The sequence below is a fragment of the Aedes albopictus genome, chromosome 1 (genome assembly GCF_035046485.1).
Source record: "Aedes albopictus strain Foshan chromosome 1, AalbF5, whole genome shotgun sequence".
NCBI classification, from domain to species: domain Eukaryota; kingdom Metazoa; phylum Arthropoda; class Insecta; order Diptera; family Culicidae; genus Aedes; species Aedes albopictus.
The window spans coordinates 144016972-144033786 of record NC_085136.1 but is presented as its reverse complement, the minus strand read 5'-3'; the positions used below and the strand labels follow the sequence as shown (position 1 = coordinate 144033786).

The 16815-nt window shown below is 39.6% G+C and overlaps 1 protein-coding gene across 1 annotated transcript; it reads right to left on the bottom strand.

Annotated features, from left to right (window-relative positions):
- Positions 1 to 1045: 1045 nt before the first annotated feature.
- Positions 1046 to 16005, bottom strand: LOC109422780 (alanine--glyoxylate aminotransferase 2-like). Its single transcript, XM_029861683.2, has 7 exons — positions 15609 to 16005; positions 15192 to 15310; positions 3801 to 4035; positions 3082 to 3175; positions 2694 to 2896; positions 1842 to 2061; positions 1046 to 1747 (listed from the first exon to the last, which is right to left on the bottom strand). The coding sequence occupies exons 1-7, from the start codon at positions 15680 to 15682 to the stop codon at positions 1220 to 1222; spliced, it is 1473 nt and encodes a 490-aa protein (XP_029717543.2). The 5' UTR covers positions 15683 to 16005; the 3' UTR covers positions 1046 to 1219.
- Positions 16006 to 16815: the final 810 nt, after the last annotated feature.

Genomic DNA, 16815 nt, shown 5'->3' with positions numbered 1-16815 from the left:
ACGATGGCGGCGGTGGTGCTTGCACCGCTGACTGCCGCCCATCATGTGGTAGCGAGTCAATGGGCCATTCATTGACTCCAGCTGGGGTTTGATGCGAGGATTGATCGTTGAACTGGTGCTGCTGCTGAGAACGCATTTCCACGGGCACTGATGGGAATGGAGCATTTCGGTTCCGGTAAACTGCTCCTTGAACCGGCGAGTGTTGCCACTGATCCACCTGACGCTGGTGCAGATCCTGTCCAGCCATTGAAGCTGCATGCTGGCGCTGGCCTTGTTCACTCCGCCCGAAGTCCGTTGTGTCGCCGTCGCCCATCTTCTCCTCCGCGGAAAACTTAACGCGTCGCGATTCCTCACTACTGCACGCACGGATTTCTCGTCGCCACTGTTACGTCCTGGAGTTCGGGGTGGCCGGGAGACATAACAGTCTATTTAAACTCCCAGGCGTAGCGAAATAACACACATTAAAACGTAACTTTATTTACATAAAAGACTACATTACAAAAACGACACGATACTTCATGGAGGCTACATTACTTCTAATCTAATTATTCTCTGCGATTGTGCATCGGGCGAAGGCATATTACAATGCTATCGGCGAGCACGCAGATCGGCGAGAGCATGAGAGCTAATCCAGTGGTTCTCAACATTAACATAATCAAAACATGAGTAATGCGTCCGAAAATGGCACTGACCCATCTTGCCCCGCCCCACCCTACATCAATTGCGATAGCACATACATCTCTGGTTGTTAGTTACTGCGTTGTTGACAAGCACACAGGCTCGAGGCATGACACGCGAGCTTGCCATTTCATGTTTACTGAAAGTAGCAAACACCGGATTCACAAGGTTTCCTAGATAGAAATTCCCCTTACGAAAGTAAGGTTCTTGTACTTGGGCTGTACCATTTTGCATAAGTCTGCAAAGATTGATCGTTGCTGATCTTATATGCTGAAGATTGATCAGTGGGTCGGAACCCACAGTTTGAGAAATGCTGAGTTAAATTATTAAATTTAAATGTGATATAAAATAACTATTTGAACAAGTATTATGAGATTATTTGTTTATTTGAAGAAATTTCCTTCAGAGTATAAAGCAGTTTGGAAGTAGTAAGCTCACCTATTTTTAAACAAATAAGTATATTAAGTTTTTTTTATAGAATCGATAAACATAAGAAATTGAGAAAATATCAAAGAAAAACATGCAGTGTTCATTTTTATGTTCAAACTGATTTGATTAACTTTTCACGCTTCTCACTAATTGTGCTGTTTGCAAGACTGCAAAGTCCTCCGGTAGCAGGCACTGGTATCGTTACAACCGAGCGCGCTTCGACGCTTCCCGTCTGCTGAGCCTTTTCTAGGTTTTCCAAATACGTCAAGCATTCGCGGAAACCATACAAAAACTCGTCAGCATTCTCAGCGTTGAACACCATGGGAGGCTTTAGCTTAATCACGTTATCGTTGGGACCATCGCTACTCACAAGGATTTTGTGCGTATTCTTCATCCTGTCTACGACGGCCTTGGCCATCTTGGTGGCCGGTGTCCTCTCTTTGCGATTGGACACTAGTTCGATTCCGACGAATAATCCCGTTCCTCGAACGTCGCCAACGATATCGTATTCGTAGCGCAACGAACGACACTGCTCCAGCAGGTATTTTCCCACGGTGAGGGCATTTTCTTGTAGGTTCTCTTCTTCGATAACGTTCATCACGGCGTTGGCAATGGCGCAAGATACCGGGTTTCCGCCGTACTAACGAAATAAAACAAAGTATTATTTTATGACAGTTAATTATCCAACTAATTTCAGTTTTACAATATATATGTATGTATCGAGTTTTGCTTACCGTGTTGAAATAGCACACCCCAGTGGAAGCGAAGCTTTCTGCAATTTCTGGCGTAGTGACGACGGCGCCGACCGGGTGCCCATTACCCATCGGTTTCGCAACGGTCACAATGTCGGGAATAACATCATGGGGCTCAAATGCCCAATAGTGAGTTCCGATACGACCAAAGCCGACTTGTACCTCGTCGGCGATAGTTACGCCACCAGCATCACGGATTATCCTAAAAAAAATATTTGTGTTATCTATATATATAAAAATGCAGTGGCATACGTGGGACCGCGCATAACTTGCGAACGGATGGTCTGATTCGGGTCGTCTGAGTTTTGTTCTGTTAGTTTTCACCCAAGGAAGGTTTATAAGCCAAAAAACTTGCAAAAATGGAGAGTTTTTGAAAATCGGGTTTCCATACATTTTGTACGGGGACTTGGACTTGGCTTGGGACTTGAAACGTCAAAAAACGCAGTAGGCAAGACAAAGTTTGCCGGGTACAGCTAGTATAACATAAAATAATACAGGCTGACCTCCACTCAGGGATCCGTATATTCTAATTCAACTAATCGCACCCAAATTTTGCACAATTGCTTTGTACGCTAAAGGGAAATCTTTCTTCGAAAAAATCGACCAGGTTGACCAAGCCTAATAACAAGTGTAGAATTTCCAGTTTGAGGAGAGGCAAGTAACAATGACAACTTAATAACAGCTTATTCAGCCAAAATTTTCAAAATTATGGCTTAATAGCGGTTTATTCATCTGTTGTACAGTGATAATGTTTGTTGGGAGGGGCTGATTGCTAGACATTGAATTGAATTTTAAACAGAATTCATATTAAAGAGCGAGATTAAAAATACTTACTTGTAGACCTTCTTGAAGTAATCCTTCGGTGGAATGATTTGTCCGCCACAGCTCTGCAAGCTTTCGGCGATGAAGGCCGCGACTCCGGTACGGCTGCCCTCAACGAGCCGAGCGACCTCATCGGCGTACAACTGACCCATGTCGGTTCCCTCGGGATAGTCGCAATCGCGGTGCTTTCCCCGATAGACATCCGGGCAAGGTGCCTTGAGGAAAACGGAAGCATTTCATAGGTTTCTTAGGCGTATGCGGACGCGGTTGGATGGCGCGCGCGCGCAAGAATTAGTTTGGTGTCATGATGCCATCAATTTGCACGATACGATTGATAGTGATAACGATGGTTGAAGGATGGAATTTATATGCGATTGCTACCTTAGCCGCAGATACTTACTACGTGCACAAACTCTGGCTTCGGATCACCCCCGGGTTGATTGAATTTATAAGGGGAAATTTCCATCACCGCAGACACATGTCCGTGATAAGCACTGTATAAATAGATACAGATTATATATAGTTAGATCATAGTCCGTCACTTGAAAGAGCAATCTTCAAAACGTGGACAATGGACATCGTTTATAAGATTGGAGTCTCGGGATTGGAGATTGTAACGTAACATAAAACTAGCTTTTTATAGATTTATGAAAGACTCAGTACGATTCTTAGGAAAATGCGCAAAATAAAAATATTCGAAATCTTGATGTTTTCACCAATAGGAGGCAATCAGTGAAGTACTAGATTGAAAGTAGTGAGCTGGATTTTTGTATGGTGAGATGATCGATTCTCCATTTCTGCAATGAAATGGTGCAAACAGCGTGGGTTATATGATTTCTTGCCTAATTTGATGCTGGTTGAGCAAAAGTTTGGGTATCTTTGTTGTTGTATTATTTGTTTCTTGCAACTTCAACAACACAGTTACCCAAACTTTTGCTCAAACAGCATCAAATTAGGCAAGAAATCATATAACCCACGCTGTTTGCACCATTTCATTGCAGAAATGGAGAATCGATCATCTCACCATACAAAAATCCAGCTCACTACTTTCAATCTAGTACTTCACTGATTGCCTCCTATTGAACGAATTGTTCCTTTTATAAAGTTTTGCATACTTACTGGTCCAGGGTGATGACCTCGTGGCGCTTGGTGTGTTGGCGCGCCAACCGCAGAGCCAAATCGTTAGCCTCGGAACCCGAATTGACAAAGTAGCACACCGACAAATTCCCCGGCATTTTGTCGGTTAACGTTTGCGCGCACTTTACCAGTTCATCATGCAGAAAGCGATTGTTGGTCGACAGAGTAGCAATCTGGCGGGAACCGGCTTCTACCACTTTGGGATGACAGTGACCCACTGGAAAGGATACATGAGAAAAACATATTTGGTTTTAGAATGAAGAATTTCCGAATATATGTACATATTGATTGGGGAGTACCGTCTACCCCCGTTGGTTTGACCTCATCTAATCTGAACACTTTTTAATTTGACCCCCTCTAATCTGCACATCGTTCAAACTAAAAATGGTTAAAACGTCATTCTGCTCATGGAACGGGGTGAAACGAAACGCAGAATCAAAACAAAACAGCAAAAAGGGTTACCATCAGTGTGTTTTTCGATGCCCACAGGGTTACTAGAAGTTCAAATTAAAAATGAACCCCGTTGATTTGCATGAGGTGTCGTTCAAACCAACGGGGGTAGACGGTAGGCGGCCCGGCAGTTTCTCAACCTTATTGTCAGGGCCGGATTTATCGGTACAGAAACCTCAACATTTCGAGTCCATAGAACACTAACCAGTGAGAACGCCACGCCAAAAAGAAGAAGAATCTTTCGAAAATTTTATATCGAGTTGAACAAAATATTTATGTATTCGGTCCAGCATACCCCGGATTTTTTTCTTATCAGTAAGATACCCCAATTAGGGTATTGTACCATTTGGGCAGGTGTAACTATTTTGGGCACTTGCCGCTATAACTAAGTCAATTTCAAACCGATTGATTTGAATTTTTGTACAGAGTTAGATACTATACGTGCCTAACTCAATACAAAATTTCAAATCAATCGGTTTGAAATTAACTTAGTTATAGCGGCAAGGGCCCAAAATAGGTACACCTGCCCAAATGGTACAAGACCCTACATTTCATTGCTTTTGAATTTTCATGATTTAAAAAGACATCACATAAATATCTAAATATAGCCACCAGAAAATTTTCCACGTGAAATGTAAAGCAGTTTAGCTGGATGTTTCCAGTACCACAAGTTAGGAGGACATTTTGCGCAGCACCCACACTTAACCCGAACAGGTTTAATCGGACTCTAACTAGGTAGCGGGCCAAACATTCTTAACACCCTTAACTATAACTTCCTCTGAAGCACGTGCTAAGCCAATGGACTGAATCCTAAAATAAACACAATCGCACTGATATGCGGGGATGACGCTTAAAAGCTTGTTTACGAAAACAAATCAACCGGCTCGGCTGGGCTGGACACCACTATACCTATAGTTGCTGTATCACGACCCCATCACGCGGACGCTATGCGCGAGCCTTTTTCATTATCGCACATGTCGGGCGAGTAGAAACGTGCTTCCACGCAAACTAAGCGCTCAGCATTCGTATAAGAAGAGATAGAATTGATACTACGGAAGGTATATAGGGAGAGATTTCTAGGGCAAGGATTATCAACAATACCGATTGATGATAAGCCGGTAAGACTTCGAATTGAAGATGTATTAAATAACTTGGTAATTTCTGCGTTAATACGTAGTGCTTCTTAAGGCATTCAATACATCTATTAGACCGCGATATATGAAAACAAAAATTCAACGGTACACTAAACAAAAAATTGGCTTCTGGAAAAAAAAATGCAATCTCTTAAAGTTTATTTGAAACGCTGCACAGTAAGCTTGGCGGTTTCAATGCTTGTAATACATCTACGATGTGCTACAAGTATTATGTAATACTAACAAGAAAAAATGATAGAAGTAGGCTATTCTATCATTTTCCAAGTTTCTTTCGAAGAACGAAACCTAGGCTAGCCAAGACTAGAAGAACAATCTATGTAAGTTTCAGCTCAAACGGCTAAACACATCACGTAAACTTGTTTTATCTTATATTGCCCTTTTCACTTGCCCTCCAGTGTACCTTACACTTGTAGTACTACGTACTACAGGTTGGTTCAAATTCGTCAAACTTTGAATGAACTGCGTGATGAAATTGAAATCTACTTTGACGTCATTAGTTGGTTCATTAATGTTTATTGACTGATAACCATTGCATTCGGTCATCATGATCGCGTCAAAGACTGTTATTTGGTTTGTTTGTTCAACCCACTGATTGCCTTGCTGGGATCTTTTGGTTTTACAAGGTTTCTGTAAATACTTCGACGTTTATAATTTGTATATATATTTTTTAAGTTCCATACAAACAGTGTGACGTAGGCGGGAGAGGGCAAATATAGGAACTCGTTATGAATGCAAAATAACCGAATCTAAGGCCAACGTTGGTACCAGGGATGGGAACACTTACTTGTAATTTTATCAGCTGAGAAGCATGCTATTAAAAAAACAGTGTATAGAGGACTTTTACCTTGTAATTTTATCTAAAAGTTTGCCGAATAAAGGGTAACACACGCGTACCGCCATTGTGTCAGAACTATGAAAGCGACTGTCCAAGAGTAGAGGTGAGTGTAATATTTTATATAAAAGATATGTAATTTTTTGGTCCAGCTGTCAACTGTTTGATAGCTCCCATTTTTTTTTTCAAGTTTTTTTCAAGATTTCTGAGAGCTACCTGATTTCTACCAGAGTTCCTTCCGTATAAGTTTTACACGAGATATCTGTTGGAGTACCTCCCGATATTTCTTCCAGAAGGTTTTCGATATGCTTCCTGAGTTTCTCGCTGGATTCCTCCTGAAGATCCATCCAAAAGTATTCAAAGTTCTTTCACGAATGTCATTTAGTGGTCTTACGGGATAACTATCCTACAGTATATCTCGAGATTTTTACCGATAGTTTTCCGATATTTCTCTTGGTTTTCCTCACGGAATTTCGTCAGTAGGTGCTCCCAGGATTCCATAGGGTTTTCGGAGTTCCTTGTTGAATGTCCATAGTATTTCCTCTCGGGATTAGTATTAGAACTTTTTTTCGAGATGTCTTATTTTTTCTCAAGTTTTTTCGGTCGAGATTTCTCCAATAAAACTTTGCGGAGTTTATCGCAAGATTTCACTAGAATTCTTTCGAATATTTCTCCAGAATTTTTTATAAGGAATTTCGTAAGTTATTCCGTGGATTTTGCAGAAATCCCAGGAAAAACTCCTTTAGCAACTCTGAGATTAATTCGGGGAAGATGTTCTGGAGATGTCCCAAGAAGAACACCGGCAGGAATAGTGAAGAATCTCCAAGAGGAATCCCGAGAGAAATTCTAGGAGAAATTCTATGATTTACTCCGATAGAAATTCTTAAAGAGAATTCGGGATAAACTCCGGGGAAAATCCCACGAGGGGCTTTGGGAGCAATATCGGGAAGAAATTCTGTAGCACCCTCGTTAAAAAATCCAGGAGAATTCAGGAGTCCTGGAAAAAATGCATAAAAGCGAAGACGGCTAAAAACAAGACAGACAGCTCTCATCCTGTCGCAGGCTACAAGGTTGAAACGCCCTCAACGATTCACAGGAACATTAAAACATGATTGTGTGCGTGTACATGCAAATACGCACACGGAAGATGTAGCATCTCACGCACATTTATTCATAATGTTGTTCCCTTTAGTCGTTCGTGGCGCTAGTGTGCTTGAAGTTCCCAGACTATATGGAGCAAGAGGGTAGATATCTGTCTTGTTATTAGCCGTATTTTGGGAGGCATTCCAGGAGGTATTTCTAACGAAGTTCCAGAAAGAAACCCTAACGGAATTTCTGGAAAAAAAAATGGATTTTAACTACCAGGTTCATCCACGTCCACGTGGAATTTGCAGCATCTTAACAAATTCGTCGGCTTGTCGAAAATATTTGCTAGATCTGGGAGCCCTCCTTGTGATCCACGATTATCCAGAGCTCTCAAAAATCCCTTCTTGATTTAAGTTGCTTTGCGATTAATCATTCAGAGGATAACGTTTTTTTGGAACCATAAGCTATCGGTAAGAACCAGCACTCTGCAGCATTACGGGAAAAATACTTGTTTTGTCAGTGTATTCTTACCACAAACATAGTAAAAGCTTATATTCATGAAAAGAATGCTCGAAAACGTTTTTTTTTCATACCAACAATTCTGTAATCTCTATGGACCCTTCTTTCTTTTGTGTAGATCTACAAGTAGTACGATCACTACTTCCCGAACAGAAGAAAACAGCTGAAGAATACCATACTCAGGTATGGAAAATCAAATACCTACAACCTCAATGAGGTATTGAGAAGCCCTGCATAAGAGGTAATATACCTAAAATAATGGCTGGTGTATATTCTGTGCATAACACGTGAATCATGACACCAGGTATTGCATTTATTTACCTAAATAAAAATCGACGATTTTTTCCTTACATATAGCGATTTTACAAAAATTGAATAATACCTCAAGCAGTCCTCAACACCAAACGAATAACTCATTGAGGTATTTTATCAATACCTACAAAATACCAAAATAAGTTATACCTGACTTTGGTATATATGCTGCAGTTATGTGTTAGTTATTCGTTCCTGCTCAGGTTTTTATTCATTCGACCCAATGTTTTATTTTTTTTTATCGGAGTAAAATTCCCCTGAGTATTCCAGGCTTTCCCACGTTTTTCTAGATAGTAGACACCTTGTAATATGCCTTTGAAACCTTTTCAGACGCGTTTCAGGGGTTTAAGGGCCAATTCAACGCTCTGAACCCCTTTAAGCCTCTCTGAAACGCCTCAGAAACCCCCTGCCGAAGCGTTCAAGAACTCTAAAGCCCAGTTTCGTTCTTGTACCGACTTTTTGAACCATCTAAACAGAATACCCTCTTCGAATGAGTGTAATCAGTTTCGTACCTTTGTGGATAACGGACACTGAGGAAGATTTCAAGTGGTAGTCAAAATACGCGTATCTGTCAAAGGATAAGCAACATAGGGCGGAATTAAAAGGTACTGTAGTGTCTACCTAATGGTTGTGTGCATAAGATATCTACCTACACGCTAAGAAAAAGTTACTCTAAAATGAGTAAGATTCACACAAAACTGAGCTAAACTGGAACAGCTCAAAAAAAGAGTAAATTGCATTTTCAGCGATAGCGCTGGCCCAAGTGCAAAAATCCAACCATTTTAAGCCGTATAATATTCTTCACATCAGCAAGAATATTATACAGCTTAAACTGATGAGATTTTCGCACTTGGGCCAGTGCTAGCGCAGGAAAAAAAATTTACTCAATTTTGAGTTGTCCCACTTTAGCTCAGTTTTGTGTGAATTTTCTGACCGTGTACATGAAATCCTATCCATGATAGTACTTAAATGTCTAGATATGATTCATTATGTCTACCTAAGGTAATATAAATACGTGTGGTCATTGGACCACACAGCAGATACTGCACATCTTTATTATTCTTCTTTTGAAGGATATAAAAGGTACGAAACCGATTACACTCATTCCCAGTTTCGTGTTCAAAAGGAATCGCTCAAGAAAGTTCTTGACCGATTCCTGGCAGAAACTTTCTACGGTGGCAGCCATTTGAATCATTGCTCCTTCGCAACTGCGTACTGCGATCGAAGAAAAGCGGTTTCTTGGTCGATTCAGGCAAGGCATTTCCCATGTATCAAGAAAGGCCAAAAAATTCCTTCTGATCTGCGACCAGCCCTTAAAACACTCCCAAACTTCTCCCAAAACCCTCTGAAACACCTTGAAGCAACCTGAAATGCTCCTGAAAACCTTTGAGACCACTACAAACTGATGAAACGCCCCTGAAAGTCTTCAGAAATGCTCCTGACACCCAAAAATTTTCAAAACGCCCCTATGAAACGCCCCGCAAATATCGCTGAATGTACCTGAATACCCCCAAACGCCCCTGAAAACCTTTGATACTGATGAGTTGCAACGCCCTTGTACCCATTTGAAATTTCTCGAAAAATCCTGAAATTTCACCCCTCCGAAACTGCCTATTTGAAGTCTATTAAAAACCTTTCCTGAAATTATCTTTTGCACCAACCCAGACCCCTCTGAAATCTGTTCAAGTAGAAGGTTATGCCAAGAAGAATTGGGATTTGAAAGACTATGCACATCGAAGTTGTGTTCAAATCGGCACATCATGAAGAAACCTAAATTCTGGGAATCTATTCGTAATAAACTCAGACCTAATAACTGAACGACCTTATCGTGCAGATAACCTGAAGTAACGCAATAATTCTTCACTGTTATCAGCAACTACCAACGGCGAGCACGCTGCTGGTTAGCACAGAAGCCACAGCAGCAGCACCCCGAGGGAAACGCTCTAACGGCTGAAACAAACAAAATATAAACAGATTGACGACTGCAAATAGCGAGAGCAAACAAGAATTTCGCACACACCACCAGTTTATATTTGGTTCAGACGGGCTATACTGATGCTGTTGATGGACGTAATCCGTGTCGCGGGCAAAGGACTTGACGACCAACAGTCAACGGCAGAGAACAATGCGCGCGCTGTAACTTGATGCTCGTTAAATTTATTGATGGTGAGCGCACGTATTATAATGCATATTGATATTATCCCCACGCAGATAAGCTAGGTCAAGCAAGATATGGCGGGCCGGACACTCGAGATAACCGAAGCGGAAAAACAACGAAAGGGCACATGGTTTCCTTCGGAAGGTCGGTGGCATCTGATCAACGTGATGTAAATAGGTATATTCCAAATGTATGATCAGATACATGGCACAGATTTCATACTACTTTATTACACATTGATACTTATGGTGCTTTTCTCAGTGGTATGTCCCGCCAAGGACAATAAATTACCATACACTTGACGAGTGCATTAAACCAAATTACACCATAACAAGCTGCAATTTTTCGCAATCTACGCTACGCTAAGGTGGGTGAGACCAGTCGGATAAGTTATTCTGAAATACAGCACACTACAAATGGGTGTAAGTTGATCTAGTCTCTGCAAACCGGCACCAACTCGAGCAATTTGTTATGAATGTCCGTCCACATTTAGGGCAAGGCTCGTATTGAACTCCAAACAGGTTCAATACTTCGTGCACGAGTACCACGTGCTAACCAAGGCCATAGACAGTGTGGCGTATTGTCGCATATTGACAGCTGTTTCGTTCAACTACAGTTTGCGACAATCAATTAAATGACAGATTGGTGTTTTAGAAATGCGGTTTGGTATGTAAAAGTTAACTCTAATTAACTCCTTTTTTAGTTTAAAATAACTATAGAGGCTTGACATATATTAGAAAGTAATTAGAATGGCCATGAGCTAAGAAAATTGATAAATAATCGTGTATATGTCACGTAGTTTCAAAATTTATGAACATTATCCATATAGGGTATTATCAACAGGTTTGTTCTCTTCGTCATTAGGGGTTTTTGTCGGCCTAACTGCCTGAAACTTGGTCGTTTGATTCAGCTATACAAGCTGAAAGATTAGAGACCAACTTTGAGTTCAATAGGTTTCAAAAAACGCCACATGATGAAGAGAACAACATACATAAGTTCCAAAGTAAATCAACAATACCATTTTTCAAAAAGATTATTGTTGAAATTTCAAATTCACATATTTTTAGATAGGATGACATTCGTTGATGTGCAGGGGAAATGTTTTCTTTCGACCCTGTCCGAGGCCGTCTGATAAATTAATATCCATTTTCGATGATGTACGATAAACCCGCTTAATGAAGCTTTGGTAGACAATTAGATTTCATACCATTCATGCTGCAATATGAATACAACATTTTTACACCTTTACTAGGTATATTACTTAGGGGCCGTCCATATACCACGTGGACAGCTTGGAGTGGGGAGGGAGTTAGCGAAAAATCCACGCTTGTCCACGGAGAGGACATATAAATAAGGAAACAAGAATCTACAAGAATCTACAAACAAAACAAATTACGTCGCATTATTGATGAGATTCTCTTCAACAACTCTTTGATACATTTTATTTTATTATACATTGTCTTTTAGTTGTAAGTTACTTCTTCAAGGAAAAAAAAAATCATGGTATTGATTCATAGACTAATTTGTTTTAAATTATCATAATTTCTAATTACTTAGTTTCTTTATCGAGGAATATTCTGGAGATTTAATATGGAGTGTAGACAATGCAAATGTTGGTGTTTCAGTCAGAAAATTTTCATTGAAGTTCTGTATGGATTTTTCGAAGTTTCATATCAAATTTTTAAACTTCTTAAATGTTTCAAAATACATGTAGGGATTTGCAGGCTTATCTCAAAACTTATTTTTGTATGTTCCTTTAAAATTTAAGATGTTTCTAATGGATATTAAAGTCTTGATTAAAGTCTAAACCTCAGCAATACAATTTAGTTGCTTTGAATCTTGTTTTTTTTTTTTTGTAAAAATCTAAGCATTATAATCTTATCTCTACAAAAATCTAATATTTGAAATTACCTTATCTCAACAAAACAATCAGACAATCATAGATTGAACAAACATTCTAAAAACACCGTCTTCAACCAGAGGCTGTACAGACTAAACATTAAACATTGGCGATGGACACTACACAGAAAAAAATATGTAATTAAAATTCAGCGAGAAATCATGCACATAAAGGGAATGCTAGTGTTATTACACTTTTACATGAGATATGATGTAAAATTACAGTACCATCGTGTAAATTTCCGCCAACCTTCACGTAAACCATCATTGATTCCAACCGGTTACGCGACTATTAGTGGAAATTTACACGAACGTAACGTAATTTTACATGATATCTCATGTAAATATGCACTAACTCTAGCATTCCCTTTATGTGCATGATTTCTCGCTGAATTTTAATTACATATTTTTTTCTGTGTATACGTAAAACACCAAATAAAGAATTTTCCGTTTGATGAATGTTTTTCATCAAATGGAGCAAGAATCGAACCCACACTCTCACAAACATTAAGCTGAATTAAAAATAATTTTGAAAACTTGTAGGTACCTATTTTGTGCTACTTGTTTGTATTCTATGTAAAGCTATAGAATATTTGTATTTTATAAAGTTTTCAATTATATTTAAGACATTGTTTACGAAGAAAAAAAAAACAATAATATTAAAATAGTTATTTATGCAACAAGTTGCAAAATGATGATTTTTTCAGCACGAGTTGTATGTTTATCCAACGAGGCTTGCCGAGTTGGATAAATACGACGAGTGCTGAAAAAATCGAGTTTTGCAACGCGTTGCATACAAAGTTTTTTTGTAATTGCAAAAATACCCGTACAGTATAATCTCCCTAGCCACACAAACGTGTATCAGCAACAACCACGTGCGAGCCTACATGCGCGACAGGACGTAGTGCATAGTATTTTCTTTGATCAGGTAGGCTATGGGAGGCCAACTGTCGCAAGTTTTCAAGCTCCCGTCGTCGTCATGTAGCATCATAAGCAAAAGCAAAAGTAGGTTCAGTTTCTGTTTCTACGCCTGATTGGCAGTTCAAATTAGAATCTGAATCGTCCTGATTCGGATTCGAGCTGCTCAGTGCATGTAGAAGCAGTAACTGTATCTACGGAAGTAGCGGTTCTTAACAAAAAGTGTGTGCTGGCAAAAGTGCCGAAAAGTACTACTTTTCAGCACTCTAAAGAGTGCCTATTTTGTGCTACTTGTTTGTATTCTATGTAAAGCTATAGAATATTTGTATTTTATAAAGTTTTCAATTATATTTAAGACATTGTTTACGAAGAAAAAAAAAACAATAATATTAAAATAGTTACTTATACAACAAGTTGCAAAATGATTATTTTTTCAGCACGAGTTGTATGTTTATCCAACGAGGCTTGCCGAGTTGGATAAATACGACGAGTGCTGAAAAAATCGAGTTTTGCAACGCGTTGCATACAAAGTTTTTTTGTAATTGCAAAAATACCCGTACAGTATAATCTCCCTAGCCACACAAACGTGTATCAGCAGCAGCCACGTGCGAGCCTACATGCGCGACAGGACGTAGTGCATAGTATTTTCTTCGATCAGGTAGGCTATGGGAGGCCAACTGTCGCAAGTTTTCAAGCTCCCGTCGTCGTCATGTAGCATCATAAGCAAAAGCAAAAGTAGGTTCAGTTTCTGTTTCTACGCCTGATTGGCAGTTCAAATCAGAATCTGAATCGTCCTGATTCGGATTCGAACTGCTCAGTGCATGTAGAAGCAGTAACTGTATCTACGGAAGTAGCGGTTCTTAACAAAAAGTGTGTGCTGGCAAAAGTGCCGGAAAGTACTACTTTTCAGCACGATAAAGAGTGCCGAAAAGTACTACTTTTCGGCACCTTTGCTTCAGTGAAGAAAAGTAGGCCGTTTTAACATTGTTTCCGCGAATGAAAAGTAGGGTAATTCGCAACGCAATTACAAAAAAAAACTTTTCAAAATCACTGTTTCCATTTATTTTGGAAATATGAAAACAAAACTTTTTTTTGGATGTCCACGTGGACATTGGGGGAGGGGTCAAAAACCATGAATTTTCTGTCCACGTGGTATATGGACGGCCCCTTATTTCGTTACACTCAACTGCATAACCTTACCATATCAATATGGATGAATTATTGATAATTTTACGATGTGCAAGAAAATACTCATGTCAGGGAATTGAATGAGAAAAGCGAGGCTGACAGAGAATTCGGCGAAACACGAATGAAAAATATGAGAATGACAATTTTCATTTCGAATCTTCGATTTTTTTACACTCGCGTGATGAGTCTATAGTAAGCACTAACTGCACTAAAAAAAATTAGCTGGATTCGTAAAGTGGGTGACAGCGTCTAACAGGAGACACGACTGTATTATCACCATCATTGGTCATTGATCATCGATGTTCGGGAAATTCAACATAGTTTTTTTGTATCATCAGTCGACTTTTGCAAAGGGTGGCCAAACTACCCCACTTTACCCTACATATGAAGTTATCATTTAGAAAATGTTATACCCAACAAGATTCGCAACAAAATCTTTTAGCCCCTGTAACATTTTTTTCAAAGGTTAAGATGGTGATTCTTGGAGAAATAACAAACGCATATACCTAGACGTAATATTTACTTAGGTAATAAAAACGAATTTCTTCGTCGTCTACTTTCTTCCTGACGCACATTGTAGGTATTACAGGTACTGATTACGAGCGTACCAACCAGCTGATGAGAAATCGAAAGTCGTACACTCGGCTCGATTCTCTTTGGCGGCATGATCGTCGCCATGTGAGCTCATTCTCTGTTTATTTACCTTGATTTGTTTGAGAGAACTCCCGTCTCCCGAAGCCAGCTGCAATTGCAAGCTGGGCCTTTCATTTTCGAACAGCTGTGTGGCATACGATTGATTATATTTGGGTTTTGCAAACAACACAAAAAAAACGAGGAAGTGTCTATATTGGACTCACCATGTGCGACGTTATTGATGCAGTCGAGATAGCGTGACCCTTCTTCGTCGTACATATACTGGCCCTGGCCACGAACTATTTTCAACGGGTCGGTCTTGTAGAACAATTGGCAAGATTTGCTGTAATAAAATAAAGGTAACCAAATCATGGATGGAACCTAGGATATTTTTTTTAAAGTTGCAATTATGTTTGATATATTTTTTATCATATTCATTGTTAAATCACTCTTTCTGATTTTTAACTAATTTGCATTGAATATTTTGCTGTCGAATAATTATTGTTCCCATAAAGGAAAGAAAACAGCAATTCAGGTTCCTAATCTCAAAAATGAATAATTATGATAATTTCGATTAAGCTAAGTATTTATGTAACTATAACTAAGACACAGGCTGATGCAAACACGCTGCAAAAACTTACCCAATATGCTTGTTTCGCAGCCGGATGGTATCGGCTTTGGGCATGTGCTCCTTACAATCCACAACGTTTTGCATTTTGCTCACTTTTTCGTCCAAATACACACACCAAAATTTTTTGATCGAATATCTGTTCAGTTTTCACAGTGATTTTTTTTCCACCGTGCGACTATCTTTAGTACGCACGTGCTTCTTTGGTATAAAATTCGTGGCGCTAAAACACTAATTTGCGAATATTTTCACACCCACAGCACGATAAATAAAATCACATAACTCCGGTGGTGGTAAAGTGTGATTGCTAGCAAAGGATGAAAATCCTGCCTAGATTGCTACTACTGTTCGGTAGAACCGAGATTGATGTTACTCATCAAGATGATAACGTCAAACTGAGGCAAAACTTGGAGGCCCGCCAGTATTTGTATTCTGCTCTCTCGGAGTCACACAGTCCGAAAGAGAGCAATCTTTGCTTGCACCCCCTGCTGTATAGAAAAGTCCTATACCTACGTCTGTGACTTGTTTATGAGTTGAGCAGGTTTCAGCTAGACTGCGAGTAAATTATCACGGGGGGAGATTAAGCGGAAGAAAGTTGACTCGCTGGTCACAAAGAGCAATTTTGTGCGTGAATCCTTATCTGTTGCCACAGAAATTGGACGCTACAAGATACTGTATATAAATATTGCAAGCCAATTTCGTTATCACACTCCGCGGAAAAAAAATTGAAAACTGTGCCAGACGTAAATCGTTACGTTTTGGTAGTATTATCACCAACCGAAGAGTAAAACAAATGGAATTGATTATCGTGAACTGAAACGAAACCTTCGCGTTGAGGTCACTTCTGAAGGTTGTTCAGTTATGTAAATGAATTATCGAAGGGAACTGCTCCTTAAAAACTACCTAGCTAGATTATCTCTGAACAGGCTTTGTAGCGAGTCTCTAGTGACTTGGTAACTATATTATTACTTCTTCTTTTTCTGTATTGCTCCACTTTCCCACTAGAACTTGGCCTGTCTCTCTCCAACTTAGTGTTCTTTGAGCATTTCCACAGTTATTAATTGAAGGGCATTCTTTGCCAGCCCATGCATGAATTTGTATATTTTGAGGCAAGTGGGCAGCAAAATGTTGAGTCGATAAGGAGAGCGTCCAACATAGCTCTGTTCCTCACAAATTCCTACCTCATGTTTCCACGGGTCAAGCGATGACAAAGACCGCCA